Consider the following 13,803-nt stretch of genomic DNA (forward strand, 5'->3'; position numbering starts at 1 on the left):
ACCGGGAGGTGACGTGAGGACGCCGGGCACGCTGGGGGTGGGGCCATGACCATCGGAGGGAAAACCATAGAGTTTCCCCTCCGATGGTCGTGGCCCCACCCCCAGCATGCCCGGCGGCGTCACGTCACTTCCGGGTGGCGCACGCGCTCCAGACACTGTCCGGGAGTCCCCCGCTGCATCTGAAAAAGAACTTGGCAACGCTGCCCAGAGCTACGGGCCTTCCTATCAAGTGTTTTTAGAAAGTGGGCGGGACTTTTCCTCAACAAGGCTTCTGCCTGCCCACTGATTGGCTGTGCAGATTTTTAAAAATGTTGCTTCGGCGGTAGCTGTCACCACAGCGCACGGATCTTCACTGTGTGACTGACGATAAGCTGCAGCAGCTATTTTGTGGCTGGCTCTGGCTACTGAGGCAGCCATTTCTGGCAACCGTTTCATGGCTGCACCTGCCACACTGTGTCAGAATCCGAAAGGTGCCTGCAGTCTCGAATGAACGGCTAGGCTAGAGGAACATTTTGCAGAATTCTGATGGTGCAGAAGTTTCCTTATCCCGAGGGGTGGACCGGAAGCAAAAAATGGCTTCTGCCTGCCCTGTTCCCACCCAGGCCACCTGCCCCTGCCTCCTCAAAGGAGAGAGGGAGGAAGGAAAAGCCTGCCAAGCCAGCCGCTCGGCCAGGTGCATCCTTCGCTCTGTGGAGCAAGGCCAGGCAAGTCATTTGCCACATGGAATGAGACCAAATTGGGTGTGTCTTCTTCTCTGTGGGGCAATGTGTGTCCAGGTGCCTTATTTGTTGTGTGGGCCAAGGCAAGGCCCCCTCCTTCCCCATGCAAGGTGGGGCCAGGTGGTTCCTTCCCCACCCCATGCAGGGCAAGAGTTGACAACTTCTGGAGGTGGTGGATCGCGGCCGTCTCTCGCTCGGAAATGTGCTGGTCCTGGGGACGGCCCTTAGGCTATCGGCTCACTGGGACTTTTCCCAATGGCCTTAATGGCCATTCTTTTCTCGCAGACCATCAATCCATCTAGCTGTGTATTGCCTACACTAACCGGCAGTATCTATTCTGAGTTCAGGCAGCGGGTTTCTGTCACCTTCTACCAGAAGAGCCGTGTTGGCCTGCAACACAAGACTTCTGCTCATTTTAACTGGCAATTGACCCTAGGGCCAGTTAAAATAAGCAGGTATAAAGTAGAAAAGGAGCTGCGGTGACTCAAGAGGTTAAGACGCTGAACTGCAGGCTGTGGAAGGTCAGTAGTTCAGCAGTTCGAGACCCGGGTGCCGCATGATGGAGTGAGCTCCCGTCTCTAGTTCCAGCTCCTGCCAACCTAGCAGTTCGAAAGCAAGAAACTGCAAGTAGATAAATGGGTACCACTTCAGTGGGAAGGTAACAGCGTTCCGTGCGCCTTGGTGTTTAGTCATGCCGGCCACATGACCACGGAAACGTCTTCGGACAGCGCTGGCTCTTCGGCTTTGAAACTGAGATGAGCACCGCAACCCTAGAGTTGGATTCGACTGGCTTTCGAGCAAGGGAACCTTTACCTTTTCTATAAAGTAGAAATTATGGGATTGTTCAAGGGGGCTCCTTTTATAAAAGGAATAGGACTTTTAAAAGATTTCTTTTTATTTCAAAAAGAACAAGATTACAGTACGATACAGTGTGATCTGACATAGGATTGTTGTTTTAGAGTGCAGTCCTAAACTCCCTTGAAATCAGTGGACTTAGATGGGTGTAACTTTGCTTAAGACTGTTGTTGAAGTCTGCAACATTGAGACAGGGTTTTTTCCCCCCTGCTTTGTATTTTTAATTGGGTATATTACGCTGTTCCTGTTTCATCAGGGGTCCCTAATGTGGTTCCAATGGGTGCCATGTCTCCTGCCAACACCTTTCCTATTGCCCACCAGATGTTTTTAGAAAGTGGATGGAGCCATGTTGGGTTCTTGCTCAGCAAGGCTTCTGATTCTCTGTGCGGAGTAAGATAGCATTGTTTTAGTTGCAGCTGCCCTCACAGTGTTGGTTTTCTAGTTAGGTGTAGTGGTTAGGAGCACGGACTCTAATCTGGGAGAACCTGGTTTGATTCCCCACTCCTTTACATGCAGCTGCTACTGTGACCTTGGGTCAGTTACAAGTTCATTCAGAGCTGTTCTCTCATGAGCAGTTCTCGTAAGAGCTCTCTTAACCCCACCTACCTCACAGGGTGTCTGTTGTGGGGAGGGGAAGGGAAAGGAGATTGTAAATCACTCTGAGACTCCTTCAGGTAGTGAAATATGGGGTATAAATCCAATCTCCTCCTCCTCTTCTTCTTTTCTCTCACTCCTCTATCTAGTGCAGTTTTCAAAATTACCCCTCAACTCCCTTGCACTTGGGCTGCCTCTGTGTTTGTCACTCTGCCCCCCCGTGGCAGCCATTTTGTCACTGACTCCACCTGCTGTGGCAGCCATTTTGTAGTAGCGTCTACCACCCTTTGTCAGAACTCCAAAGGTGCACCCAGGCCTCAAAAGGTTGGGGACCCCTATATTTCCTTGTTCTCCAGTGTTGGGATGCAGTTTTATTGCACTGTTTGTTGTATGTATTATAATGGTCTTTATTGCGGTGTTTTCAGATCCTTGAGTCAATGACTAAACTGTTAACTTAAATAAATAACTAAATAACGGTATGATGCAACAGATAAACATGGCTGGTCTGATGGAAGAGGCAGGAAGGACGGTTTTATCCTCTTACAATTACAGGCCCCCAATGCTATTAGTCCACTGGGGGGGGGGGTGTCTGTTGATCCTGGGAATCCTTTCTTGGGGTTAGAAAGGAGTGTTGTGGGAAGGTAGTGGACAAGGAGGAAGAGAACCACTGTGGTGTAGTGTTTAATAGTGTCGGACTAGTATCTGGGAGATACTCATCCCCACTCATGCCACGGAAGCTCACTGGGTAACCTTGGGCCAGTCACAATCTCTCACCCTAACCTACCTCACAGGGTGGTTGTGAGGGGAATGACGTAAGCTGCTTTGGGTCCCCATTGGGGAGAAAGGGGAGGTATAAATAAACTTAAATACATAAAAAACATTTACATCCGGCAGTGCCCTCTGCTGATGGATCACTGGCTCCACCCCTGTCCCCTCCCCTCCCCTCCAAAGTGCTCCCTGGTGCCTGGCCTTTACACTACTGCAAAAGTATCCCCCCCCCCTCTCAGAGTTTCTCCCCAGAGCCTAGTCAGCCTCACCTGAACTGCCGTCAGCTGGGAAGATTTAGCTGAACATCTGAACAAATACTGCAACGAGGCCCTTAGCCAGGATTTTGTAATTCAGGGGGCCTTTAAGTAAGTCAGGGGGCACTGACGTCACAAAATTTAAAAAATTAAATAAAAATAAAATTTTAAAAATTCACTTTTGCGACATTTGCACTCTGCTTGCCCACATGGGGAAGCAAGCCACGCTTGGGGAAGGGGCGGCGGTGGGGAGTCCTCCAGATGGCCCAGAGAGCCGGGAGGACTGGGGGCTGGTTGGAAGTTGGGGGGCCTTGGCAGGAAGTCAGGGGGCCAGGCCCCAAAATGCCCCCACTGTAGCTACAGGCCTGACAGCAACCCCTGCAGCCCATGGTCAGAATGGGGGGGGGGTCCTAGGTGAGCACAGCCTTGCTGCCTCTGCCCCATGTGGCTCTCTGGCACCAGGAGCCAATATTTACTTGCCCAGCAACTAAATCTTCCCTAAATATACAGACTTTGGCAGCCCATATACTAAAATCGGAATGATGCAGAGAAGATTTGCATGGCCTCTGTGCAAGGATGACACACAAATATACAAAGACTGGAAAACACAGGCGTCAAGAAAGAACTGACCTCATTTGGAGTACTGTGTACAGTTCTGGTCACCACTCCTCAAAAAGGACATTATAGCTTTGGGGAAAGTGCAGAAAAGGGCAACTAGAATGATAAATGGATCGGAACACTTTCCCTATGAGGAAAGGTTAAAGCACTCGGGGCTCTTTAGCTTGGAGAAACGACGGCTGAGGGGTGACATGATTGAGGTTTATAAGATTATGCATGGGATAGAGCAGGTAGAGAAAGAGGTACTTTTCTCCCTTTCTCACAATACAAGAACTCGTGGGCACTCCATGAAATTGCTGAGCGGTCGGGTTAGAACGGATAAAAGGAAGTCCTTCTTCACCCAAAGAGTGACTCACACGTGGAATTCACTGCCGCAGGAGGTGGTGACGGCTACAAGCATGGACGGCTTCAAGAGGGAATTAGATAAGCATATGGAGCAGAGGTCCATCGGTGGCTATTAGCCACAAGGTATAGATAGGGGCTCTGGGGCAAGTGATGCTCTGTCTTCTTGGTGCTTGGGGGGGGGGGTCAACAGTGGGAGGGCTTCTAATGTCCTGGCCCCACTGGTGGACCTCCTGATGGCACTGGTATTTCTGGCCACTGTGTGATACAGAGTGTTGGACTGGATGGGCCTTTGGCCTGATCCAACATTGGCTTCTCTTATGTTCTTACGTTCTTAACTGAAATTCATTGAAGCTTAGAATGGGTACTGTCACTTGTTGTTGCTTTAATTATTATTTATTTACTTAATTTACACCACAGCTCTCTCCCCAAGGGGGGATCCAAAGTAGCTTACCTCATTCTCCTCACAACAGGTGAGTGAGGTAGGTTAGCTGAAAAGTGACTGGCCCAAGGTCACCCAGCAGGCTTCCATGGCAGAGTGAAGATTCGAATCTTTGTCTCCCAGGTCCTAGTCCAACACTCTCACCACTATACCTTACTGACTCTGGTTGGGTCAACAGATTCTGAGGTGCTCACTGTGCACACAGTTTTGTCCGTTTCAACAAGAATCTGAGGTTTGAGAACACCAAGAACACATGGAATTCACTGCCACAGGAAGTGGTGGCAGCTACAAGCATGGACAGCTTCAAAAGGGAATTAGATAGGCATATGGAGCAGAGGTCCATCAGTGGCTATTAGCCACAAGGTATAGATAGGGGCTCTGGGGCAGGTGATGCTCTGTCTTCTTGGTGCTTGGGGGGGGGGTCAACAGTGGGAGGGCTTCTAATGTCCTGGCCCCACTGCTGGACCTCCTGATGGCACCTGGTATTTCTGGCCACTGTGTGATACAGAGTGTTGGACTGGATGGGCCTTTGGCCTGATCCAACATTGGCATCTCTTATGTTCTTATGTTCTTATATTCAAGAACCTCATACGAATTGGCCAAGACCTTGGAGGAGGGGGGTTGAACCACAGCAGTGTGTGAGCAGTGCCTCCAGCAGAATAGATTGCTGTCGATGGCACAATTATTTCAAATTGTTTGGGCCTCTCCAGGGGGACTACTAATATGTTGCTATTTTAATATGCACAGTTAATGAATCCAAAACTGCTATGGTGCAAATTTTCAAGCAATTAAATTTCCAAGCCTGCTTTCCACGGACAAGAAGCGGGCGTCACACGGTGCAGTTTTTCTCAGGAGGCTGGAAATTTTCTTAAGGGCCTTTTTTTCTTACAGCTTGCAGCAGTCTTTCTGCGAGTACCTGCAAGTCCCTAAAACATCCTCTTTGCTCATTAACCATACATTACTTCAGAACAGTAGATGACCTTGTGGTTGGTAGGGGGAGAAAATCTTGCAGTATTCTCCGCATTCCACCTTGAAATAAAGCTATCTAAGCTTTTGTGATGAACCAGTGTGGTATAGAGATTAAGAGTGTGTCACGCTAGGGTCTGAGAGACCCAGGTTCAGATCCCTACTCTACAGTGGAAGCTTCATATGTTCAAAGCACTTCAAATAAATGACATAATCTTTATCCTGTACAACAGCACTTTAAGGTTGGTTGCTGTTATTCTCCTTATATTGCAGTGGGGGGGGGGTGGAAGCTGAGAGCTTAAGGACATCTAGAAGAAGGGACTGGATTTATACCCCACCCTTCACTACCCGAAGGAGTCTCAGAGCGGCTTACAATCTCCTTTCCCTTCCCCTTCGCACAGCAGGCACCCTATGAGGTAGGGTGTGTGTGAGAGAGCTCTTTCAAGGACTGCTCTTGAGAGAACAGCTCTGAAATAACTTGTAACTCGCTCAAGGTCACACCAGCAGCTGCATGTGGAGGAGTGGGGAATCAAACCTGGTTCTCTCAGATTAGAGTCTGCGCTTCTAACCACTATACCAAACTGGCTCTCTGTAAACAGTTTTGAGGCTGTAGAAAAGAGCAAGAGTCCAGTAGCACCTTAAAGACTAACAAAATATGTGGCAGGATATGAATGTGGCAGGGTAATAATAATAATAATAATAATATCATCATCACCATCATATGGCAATGTGTGTAGTATAGTCAAGAGATCCGAAGATTGGCTGGCAGCTTTTTTAGCGTTAAAAAGGTAAAGGTAAAGGTTCCCTTGCTCGAAAGCCAGTCGAATCCGACTCTAGGGTTGCGGTGCTCATCTCCGTTTCAAAGCCGAAGAGCCAGCGCTGTCCGAAGACGTTTCCGTGGTCATGTGGCCGGCATGACTAAACACCAAGGCGCACGGAACGCTGTTACCTTCCCACCGAAGTGGTACCTATTTATCTACTTGCAATGCCTTGCTTTCAAACTGCTAGGTTGGCAGGAGCTGGAACTAGAGACGGGAGCTCACTCCATCATGCGGCACCCGGGTCTCAAACTGCTGAACTACTGACCTTCCACAGCCTACAGTTCAGTGTCTTAACCACTTGAGCCACCACCAGTGTTCCCTCTAAGCTGAGTTAGTGTGAGCTAGCTCACAGGTTTTTAGCCTCTGGCTCACACATTTTTGTCTTAGCTCAGGAAGGATGGCTCCAGAGCAGACTAATTTATGCAGTAGCCAAATCAACTTGCTCACAATTTTAATGCCAGTAGCACACAAAGGAGAATTTTTGCTCAGAAGACTCCACATTGGCCACCGCAGCTCCTTTTTTAGTGTTATGGACCACTAAAGTAGTTAGCTATACTTATTTGGGGGGCTAAGAGAGCTCTGAAAGAGCTGTGACTGACCCAGGGTCCCCCAGCTGGCTTCAGTGAGCTTTTGTGAGACACTGCTCACTTCTTCAGATACGAGAAGAGAATGAGCTTCCGTGAGTCACTTCTTCTGAGGAAGTGAGCAGTAACTTGTGGAAGCTCCTACCCTGCCACAAATTTTGCTAGTTTTTAAGGTGCCACTGGACTCTTGTTCATTTCTGGTTCTACAGACAGCTGCTACCCATCTTAGTCTGGAGGCTGTTTGGGATCTGTTTGTATAGCTGTGTGGCCTATTTTGAGGGGGAAATGCAAATAATGTAAAGGAAATTAGGGGTCGAACAGCCATAGGAGAGAGCAACGATTCATCAGTGGGGTCTGTAAGGGTACTACGAGTTGTTTCTGGTAAGAAAAGAGGGTGAGCCCCTCTCACATTGAAGTGAAGACAAAGCCTCCTCTGTTTTCTAGGAATGGAGACAGGGACGCTCAACCTCAGGGGAAGCAAACAGCATCCGCTTCCCCTTCTTTTGATGGCCAGGAGCTCCGACAGCCACTCCTAAGGTCACTTGCCTAGCTTCCCGATCACCTCAGAGCACTAGCCAGAAAATGTGCCCAATCAGGGCTCTTTTTGTAGAAAAAGCCCAGCAAGAACTTATTAGCACTATAGGCCACACCCAACAGCAGGAACTCATTAGCATATTGGGCCACACCCCTGACAGCACAGCTCATTGGCACATTAGGCCACACCCCCATGTTACCAGAAGTGTGGTTATCCAGCCACACCCACCTTTTGCTTGTTATTCTGTTTACCTTGTTTGTTGTCAAAACCCAGGGCCTTTTTTTGTAGCAGGAACTCCTTTGCATGTTAGGCCACACACCCCTAATGTAGCCAATCCGAATGAGTTCCTGCTGTTGGGTGTGGCCTATTATGCTAATGAGTTCCTGCTGGGTGTGGCCAACTCGAGAGCCAGCCGGAACTCCGTTCATGTGCGTTCCTGCCCAAAAATAGCCCTGGAGCCCATTGATAACCAAGCTGCAGGAATTTGGGCCTAGGAACTCTTGAGTTGGTTGAGTGGCACCAAGGAGGTATAATCACCATGGGGCCAAACTTCTTTTTAAAGCCTAACCCTGTCAAGGTGGACCCATAGTGTTGCAGGATGTGGCATTGGTTTCCCCCTTCTCACACCTTTTCGAGTACCAAAGTAGCTGTGGTGTGCTTGTGTGTGAGACCGTTTTGGCACATGAAAAGGCATGCGCCTTGCCCCACAGTGTTTTAACAGCAACAGCATTAAAATGGCGGCAGCCTCCGTGGCTCGGGCCCGTGGATTCTGTCGTCTCTAGTTCAGCCCATAACTACTTCAGCTACTGAGCTGGTTCTCTCTGTTTTCCAATTTCACCATAGCGATAGATACCACTGTGTATCCATAGACAGTAATAGCCAATGGCAGTCTTTAATTAAATACCAGACATTCAGGTATTGTGGAACTTTGACCTGTTTCTATTTCAGTCAACAGCTCTGAGAGCTCGGGTTGCCAGGACCTTTGGAATGGTGGCCCATCAGCTATCTGTTGAGATCCTGGTCTTCTAGGCCAAGGATACAGACATTGTATTTAAACTTGTTTTTAAGTGTGGTGGCGAAAGGGTAGCTCTCTCAAGAGAGGATGGGGCATGCACAGCTTCTCCCAGACATTTGGCAGGGGGCTGCCCAGCACATAGGGTAGGGGAGGCCAGGTCTCCTGTTATAGTGGGAAGTCTCCTGGCCTGGGCCCCCTCAGCCTACCTCTCAACATGCTGGCAGGGGGAATGGGGGGGGGGGAGCTCTTCAACAGCCCACCAATGTGTTAAGTCATTGCTGGCATGAAACCAGACCTCTGAAGTTGGCTCAATTTCATGTTCATGTACCTATTTATCTACTTGCAATTTCTTGCTTTCGAACTGCTAGGTTGGCAGGAGCTGGGGCCAGAGACGGGAGCTCACTCCGTCCCACGGCACTCGGGTCTTGAACTGCTGAACTACCGACCTTGCAGTCTGCAGTTCAGCATCTTCACCACTGAGCCATCGCAGCATTCTACTTCACCATAAAAAGAGTAATTAACACGTGGAATTCACTGCCATAGGAAGTGGTGGTGGCTACAAGCATAGAGAGCTTCAAGAGGGGATTGGATAAACATATGGAGCAGAGGTCCATCTGTGGCTGATAGCCACATTGTATAGATGGAACATTATGTCTGGGGCAGTGATACTCTGTATTCTTGGGGCTTGGGGGGGGCGGGGGACAACAGTGGGAGGGCTTCTGGAGTTCTGGCCCCGCTGGTGGACCTTCTGATGGCACCTGGGTTTTGGCCACTGTGTGATACAGAGTGTGGGACTGGATGGCCCATTGGCCTGATCCAACATGGCTTCTCTTATGTTCATTGGTGCACCACTGTAAGGTTCACACAAAGCATTGCAGCTCCCACTGTCTTGGCCTTCTGCAAACTATGCAAAACTGAACTGCTCAAGAGGGCTTTTCTGCACAGATAATAGGGTTGCACTGTACAAAATGGCTAAGAACTTCAGAAGAGCCACAACAAGGGGGCTCACGATTGTAATAGGGTAACCACAAGAATTGTAATATCGTGCCAAAATGATGCCGAATAATGAATAGTATAATAAAATGTATTGTCTTTCTTTAAGGTAATAACAATGCACAGTACTTATTTTCAGTACACAATACAAGCAATGCTACTATTCAGTAAGACTCCGGATTATTCTATACTTCGTTACAATGCTCCCAATCTCTCACTTCCTGCGGAACTAATCCTTGAAGTGAGAGATTGGGAGCATTGTAAGTCATTGTAACAACTGCAGAAGGGCGCACCATAGGAATAACACTATTTGCAGTGAGGCTGCCTATTGTAACTACACTTAGCTACAGGAGCAGTCCATGATTTGAAGAAGTTTACGCAAAACGAAGTATAGAATAATCCAGAGTCTTTGTCTCATCTTCACTGGTCTGCACACATCAACATTAAAGACCGTGATCTCTTGGACTGATTTTTGGATCTCTTGGACTGCTCCCTCTAAGCAGTGGAGTCTTGTGAGCAAAAATCCTACTTTGTGAGCTCCTGGCATTAAAGTTGTGAGTGAGCGATTTGGCTGCTGCATAAATTTGTTTGTTCTGGAGCCCTCCTTCATGAGCCAAGAGAAAAATGTGTGAGCCGGAGGCTAAAAAACCGTGAGCTAGCTCACACCAACTCAGCTTAGAGGGAACACTGATTGCTACACAATTGAGTTGTAATGCCTTGATTTATATGTTGTTCTCTGTTACATGTTTAAAGAGATTCTTTGATGTGATATGAGTATTATAGAGTGATTCTCTTACTGGATAATAGCATTGCTAGTATTGTGTATTGAAAATAAGTATTGTGCATTGTGATTACCTAAAAGAAAGACAATAATTTTATTATAACATTTATTATATTCATTATTCAGCATCATTTTGGGACGATATTACAATTGTTGTGGTCACAGAGTAGCCAACCAGTTCCTCCAGTGGGCCAACAACAGGGCACAGAGGTTCACAAACGTACCTGGATAAATTATTGGGACTGTCGACTGTACTGCTGTGTATAGCTTATTGTAGTAGGGTCCTGTTATGTAATCTCTGTATTGCTTAATGTGTCATGTTAGCACATAAGCTATGCTTCAGTTCTTTCTGGTGGTTCCAGACTTCTAAAATCCAAATGCGTTGGTTATTTGATGTCCCATTCCACACCCACCTTCCCATGCTTAGGCCCCAGTAGTGTGGAAGAAGTATGAAAGTTAGGTTACAGCGGAAGATAACATGGTGGTAGAGTGCCGCTGCTGGGAAAGAGTAGCATGAATGTATTTTAATGGCTTGTGTTTTGTGTTGCAGGCATGACGCAGCCCGAGTTGTTAGGTGACCAGAACTCGATGACCATGACTGGGGCTAGAACTCTTTAGGATCTATCTGGGGCAGCAGTGTGAAAGCGGAAATCCGTCCAAGAGCGTCTTTAGAGCTGGCTGAAGGAAAGAAGGAATTGCTGCTGCCGATCACAGGGCTACCATGGCTAGCAGGAGGAAATCAACCGTTCCCTGTATGGTGCGGGCGACTGAAGCTGTGGTGCAAGAGGGCTCCAAGGACTCTATAGCGGGAAAATTAGCCGGCCTACCAGAGCAGGACTCGGGAGATGGTTGGTCCGCCATTAAAGAGAATTGCGAGAACGACTGCGAAGTGATTGAGGGGAAATCTTCCCCGGCCAATCCCGTAAAGAAACTCTTGGGTGGTTACGAATGTAAGTACTGCCCCTACTCCTCGCAGAACTTGAATGAGTTCACGGAGCACATAGACACCCAGCACCCCAATGTGATCCTCAACCCTCTCTATGTATGTGCAGAATGTAACTACAAAACCAAAAAGTATGATTCTTTATCCGAACACAACGCAAAACTCCACCCTGGAGAGAGCAACTTTAAGCTTAAGTTAATGAAGCTCAATAATCAGACTATCCTAGCGCAGTCCATTGAGGTATCGAACAACCCAGTTGCTGCTGAAATCTCTGAGATCGAGGTAGATCCCTTTGGGGCAAGCGTTCCGAATAAAGTGACTCCAAATGTGAACACTGGAAAGTCCAAAGGGGAGGCTAAAAAGGCTTCCCTAGACAACCACATGGACGGGTTCCGCCATCTTCTCACGGAAACCAGCGAGCCTATCGCGTGTATTAATGCAGCGGAGCTCCTTCAGGATGTACTTGCTCATGTAATGCCCTCTGTACAGCTCCCACCAAATATCAACCTGGTTCCCAAAGTCCCCGTACCGCTGAATACTACCAAATACAATTCTGCACTGGACACTAATGCAACCATGATCAGTTCCTTCAACAAATTTCCATACCCTACACAGGCTGAGTTGTCGTGGCTCACAGCGGCGTCCAAACACCCAGAGGAACAGATCCGAATTTGGTTCGCCACTCAGCGCTTGAAGCATGGCATCAGCTGGTCTCCAGAAGAGGTGGAAGAGGCGAGGAAGAAGATGTTCAATGGCACCATCCAGCCAACTGTGCCCCAGACCATCACTGTCCTGCCGGCTCACGTCACCCCTGCAAAAATGCCGCAGCCAATTATCCAAACAGCCGTGCCTTGTCAGATACTCGGTCAGACCGGCCTGGTTTTGACGCAAGTGTCAAATGGATCAAACATTACGCCGATTACGCTTGCTGTCGCTGCCAGCCAAGGGCAGAAACGGTGTGCTCAGAACCAGCCTGCTACCCCAGAAGTGAAACGTCCCCATGTTGTCCCCACGGAAACCCCAGCAAAACAAAACCCTCCTGCTCCCCCTGCAGTTACACCTACAGTGCCATCACTGCCATCACCCGCTATGCCACTGGTCTCACCAAATGACCGCAAGAAGACCAAGGAACAGATAGCCTCTCTGAAAGCGAGCTTTCTCGTCAGCCAGTTTCCCGACAACGCAGAAATATACAGGCTTATCGAAATCACGGGCCTCGCCAGAAGTGAGATCAAGAAGTGGTTCAGTGACCACCGATACCGAAGTCAAAGGGGAATTGTCACCATCACGAGCGAATCCATAGCCAAGGACCAGGTCGCTCTGGCAGCTGCACGGCAGGGACATACGTATGACCTCCCCTTAGACTTAATGACCCAGACGTTCAAAGACAAAAGCCAAGAGCAGCTCGGAATCCTCGAAGAAAGCTTCCTGAAGAGCTCTTTCCCAACCCAGAACGAGCTGGAAAGGCTTAGGACTGAAGCCAAGATGAACAGAAAGGAGGTGGATTACTGGTTTGCTGAGCGGAGGAAGCTCAGAGATAACATGGAACAAGCGGTCTTGGACTCAATGGGATCAAGCGTGAAGAGTCAAGAAGAAGGAACTTCCAATGGTGCCGTGAGTCAAACGGAGCAGTTGAACATCTCCCAAGCACCACCATCTTTGTCCAGGTGCCCCCCAGCATTTGCCGCAAATAGCCAAGAGCAGGCCCACTTACTAAAAAGTACATTTGCGAGAACTCAGTGGCCATCACCGCAAGAGTACGATGAGTTGGCAGCTCAGACGGGACTCACTAGGACTGAAATAGTTCGCTGGTTCAAGGAGAACAGGAGCTCGCTAAGATCCGGGACGTTAAAATGGCTGGACCAATACCAGCAGCAGTATGGCCTCGATGGCTTCAAAGACACAAAAGGGGCCATCCCTGTTGCTGGTACAAAGCTCGGTAGCAATGTGGCTCAACAGGCCCACAAGGAATTTCTGAAGATGGGGAAGCTCAACAGGGAAGGAATGGACAGATCGGAATGCAGTAGCCAGGACAGCCAGGGCCACGAGGATACCGAGGAGAGCGGGGACGTGAGTTGGGTGGAGGTGACCATAGAGGATGACTATACCACTTCAGACGGCATGGACAGCTCAACTCGAATAGTGCCTGAAGTCAAAGTAGAATATGATCCTGAAAGTATATCTGGTGATAACTCTCATACCTAGACAGGTAACGATGCCAGTCATTCTGATTTCAGCTTTGACCCTGCCCTTTCCGCCTCTTTGCCTTGTTCACAGTTCCCGTTCTTGTTGCCCGCTGGTGTGTTTTGAACAGAATGTTCTCATTCAGGCATTTTAGCTCAGTAAAGGATTTGCCACATGTGTATTTTTCCTCCTCAGACAAATTTAGCTAGACTGGTTTTGTTTTAAGAAAGAAATAGTTGACAAAGTTTGTAGGGTTTATAATAAGCGCTTTTATAAAATAATTGTACTAAGGTCAGCGTTCTACCATCTTTTGTCCTCACAACCACCCTGTGAAGTAGATTGCATTTTACGCGGGGGAAACTGAGGCCAAAAGCCAACAAATTTGCTCC

At 48.4% G+C, this 13,803-nt stretch overlaps 1 protein-coding gene across 1 annotated transcript in view; it reads left to right on the forward strand.

Moving 5' to 3' along the window:
- Positions 1-13,803, forward strand: part of ZHX2 (zinc fingers and homeoboxes 2) — a 65,827-nt gene that overhangs the window by 50,987 nt on the left and 1,037 nt on the right. Inside the window, exon 2 of the mRNA XM_015411055.1 lies at positions 10,838-13,439. Coding sequence (XP_015266541.1) covers positions 11,009-13,435 — 2,427 coding nt within the window. The 5' untranslated portion in view covers positions 10,838-11,008 and the 3' untranslated portion in view covers positions 13,436-13,439. The remainder of the gene's footprint in view (positions 1-10,837; positions 13,440-13,803) is intronic.

The sequence above is a fragment of the Gekko japonicus genome, unplaced genomic scaffold (assembly GCF_001447785.1).
Source record: "Gekko japonicus isolate JY-2015 unplaced genomic scaffold, Gekko_japonicus_V1.1 scaffold580, whole genome shotgun sequence".
NCBI classification, from domain to species: Eukaryota; Metazoa; Chordata; class Lepidosauria; order Squamata; family Gekkonidae; genus Gekko; species Gekko japonicus.